We start from the raw sequence: 3,412 nt of genomic DNA, 5'->3' as shown, positions 1-3,412 counted from the left end.
GGCAAAACACGAAGCATTCGAAGGGAGGGGCTCAGGGTGGAAACTTTGTTTATTGCCCGAGTTCTCATCTTGTCACCTAGAAGTCAAGGTGGCCAAGTACAAGCCTCTTCGTGGAAATAGTTACGTCAAGCTACCCTTATGGATACAAAACAAAAAAGCAGTGATCAATATCAAAAATAATGATAATCAATGTTTTTTATGGTGTATTATTGCTGCTCACCATCTTCCAAACAATAACCGGAATAAATTATACAACTATAACAAACCGGAATACCTCAAAAAATTTGAACCAATGATGGCTGGCATTGAATACCCTGTTACTTTGGATAGCATCGATTGTTTTGAGAGGCAATGCAACTCGAAGATTGCTGTAAATGTTTTTACATATGATTCTCCAAATAACATATATACTCTTCGAGTTAGCAAAATAGTAGACAGGCAGAAGGTTATTCGCCTTTTATTAATTAAAAATAAAAATGTGTACCACTATTGCCTTATAAATGATTTACCAAAACTTGTTGCAAGGCAAATTACAAAGCATGAGGGCAAAATCCAAATATGCGATTGTTGTCTTGCAATATTTTATGGGAGACGACAGTCGCCTGATCTTGAGCTGCAAAAGCACATGGTGCGATGTGCCAAACATGCAGTTGCAACAATAAAAATGCCAAAGCATTTAGATGTAATGAAATTTTGGAAACTGAAAGCACTGTTGAAGCATCCTGTGGTGCTCTATGCAGATTTTGAAAGCCTGCTTAAATTACCAACATCTACTAAAGCAGGTCCCAAGTCTGTTCATATCAGCCACCACACTCCGTGTAGCTTTGCCCTGCTACCAGTTTATGCATACCCCCATAGTATGACCAACATGCCAAAGTTTAAGTTGTATTTTGGTGCGAGTGCCCCTAAAGTATTCATTGAAACTCTTATAGAGTTTACAAAACAACTTACCAAGCTTCTTGACCTTAAAGTACCAATGCCACCACCCACACCACAACAAGAGGAAGAACATAATCGTGCTACCATCTGCGAAATTTGTGAGTGTGCTTTCACTGAAAATAATTGGAAAGTTTACCATCATAATCATTGGAGTGGGGAGGTCGTCAGCGTCAGTGTTTGTAACAAATGCAACTTGCAGATCAAGGTTTTAAGTTTTGTACCAGTTTTGATACATAACTTAAAAGGTTACGATGCGCATTTGTTTGTAAAGGAACTTGGTTGTGATTCCGAACGCATTAATATCATCCCTCAAACAAAGGAAAAATACATTTCATTCAGCAAGTGGGTGAGAGTAGAGGGAAGAAAAAATCTGGTCGAGATTCGATTCCTGGACAGCTACCAGTTTTTACCATCGAGCTTAGCAGGATTAGCTGAACAGTTGACCGAGAATGAGCTCGTAGAAACCAAACGCTTGTTTGAAAATAAGCATCTCAACCTCCTGAAACAAAAATCCATATACCCATACGAGTATATGGATAATTTTGGAAAGTTTAACGAGCTACAACTTCCGCCACGGGAAGTTTTTTGTAGTCGCCTAACAAATAGCACCTGCTCAGTAGACGACTACCAGCATGCAAAAAAAGTTTTCGAGGCTTTTGGATGCCGGAATATGCGAGATTACCATGATGTATATTTAAAACTCGACACAACCTTGTTGGCTGATGTCTTCGAGTCCCACAGACGCAGATGCATAAGTACACATGGGTTGGATCCTGCATATAGTTACACTACCCCCGGTTGGTCCTGGGAAGCAATGCTAAAAAGTACAAAAGTGAAGATTGGCCTCATCAGTAATATAGACCATCACCTTTTTATCGAGGATGCCATTCGAGGAGGCATTGTCCAAGCACCACTCAGATACATCAAGGCCAATAACAAGTACATGCCCAACTACAACCCCAACACCCCTTCAACATTCATATCCTACATTGATATGAACAATTTATATGGATGGGCCATGTCTCAATTCTTGCCTATTGGAGATTACATGTGGATGGAGGAAGACGAACTTGCGAATCGTGAATTTCTGAAATGGCCTGCTGATCATTCGTGTGGGTGTTTTCTTGAAGTTGATCTCGAGTATCCTCACCAACTTCACGACAAGCATCATGGTTTTGCTATGGCACCACAGATGGAAGTTCCTCCTGGTGGTAAAAATGACAAGAAGCTCATGTTAACATTTCACAACAAACAGAACTATGTGCTACATTATCGATTATTGCAATTTTATTTGCAACAAGGATTGATTTTGAAGCGAGTCCACAAGGCTTTGAAGTTTACACAGAAGAAGTGGTTGGAGCCTTACATCAGTGACAATACACAAAGCCGGGCACGAGCCACGTCAGCTGCTGATAAAGACCACTACAAGTTGCTAAATAACAGCATTTTTGGCAAAACAATGGAGCAGGTTCGAAATCGAATTAACTGCGATCTGGTATCTAATCCTCGGAAATGCGAGAAGTTAATCGCCGATCCTTTCTATAAAAATTTTACAAGATTTACTGATGACCTAATGTTAATCGAGAGGGGGAAGAAGCAAGTAACACTCGATAAGCCAATAGCTGTTGGAGCCACGGTCCTAGAACTGTCCAAACTTGCCATGTATTGCTTCCATTACGAAGTTATGCAACCTCATTTTCAAGATCGCATTCAAGTAGCATACATGGACACAGATAGCTTCGTTTATTGTATTAGGACCGAGGATCTGTTTGAAGATTACAGAATATTAGCTGAGCACTTTGACTTCTCCAACTACTCAGAAGATTCCCTCGAGAAGTACAAGCTGTCTGGCATCCAGAACGAGATGACAGTGGGGAAAATGAAAGATGAGGCCAGAGGAAGAATCATTGCAGAGTTTGTGGCCCTCAGAGCAAAAATGTACTGTATTAGATTTGTGGACGAGTCCAAGGAGATAAAAAAGGCAAAAGGAGTAGGACGAAGTGTTGTTTCACAGTTCGACATAGAGCTATACAAGAAATGTTTGTTTGAGAAGAAGCAGATCACAAGAAAAGAACATCGCATAGTTAGCCACCTCCATGAGGTGCATACGGATGCTATCGATAAGGTGGCACTTGATGCTGCGGACAACAAACTTTGTGTGCTTCCATGTAACGAGCACACTATGGAATGGGGTCATCATCAGCTTAATACATCTTCTCCAGCATGTTATGCGAACCATACCAAATCTTAAAAAAGTACATCAAATTATTAGGTTTTTATTGATGATTTTAATAAAAAAATCAACACATGTAACAAAAAATTGCAAATTTTCAACGGAACTAATTCCTCGCCGTGTCCTACGGGGCGAAAAGAGGGCATACGCAGAGCCAAAGGGGAAGTTCCTTTGTGCGCTCAAGTATGATTATTTCTAAATGCAACGATGTTTAATTTTATTAATATTTTCAGATTATTG

The 3,412-nt window shown here is 40.0% G+C and overlaps 1 protein-coding gene across 1 annotated transcript; it reads left to right on the top strand.

Annotated features, from left to right (window-relative positions):
* Positions 1 to 295: 295 nt before the first annotated feature.
* LOC145983061 (uncharacterized) lies at positions 296 to 3,190 on the top strand. The gene has a single exon (XM_083116337.1). The coding sequence runs from the start codon at positions 296 to 298 to the stop codon at positions 3,188 to 3,190; it is 2,895 nt and encodes a 964-aa protein (XP_082972463.1).
* The last annotated feature ends 222 nt before the right edge of the window (positions 3,191 to 3,412 follow it).

The sequence above is a fragment of the Lepisma saccharinum genome, unplaced genomic scaffold (assembly GCF_977018435.1).
Source record: "Lepisma saccharinum unplaced genomic scaffold, izLepSacc3.1 HAP1_SCAFFOLD_602, whole genome shotgun sequence".
NCBI lineage: Eukaryota > Metazoa > Arthropoda > Insecta > Zygentoma > Lepismatidae > Lepisma > Lepisma saccharinum.
This window is presented reverse-complemented; position numbering and strand designations above follow the sequence as displayed.

What these genes read in the sequence shown, in the direction of transcription:
- LOC145983061 (XM_083116337.1), top strand. Translation starts at nt 296, where the DNA reads ATGGCTGGCATTGAATACCCTGTTACTTTGGATAGCATCGATTGTTTT.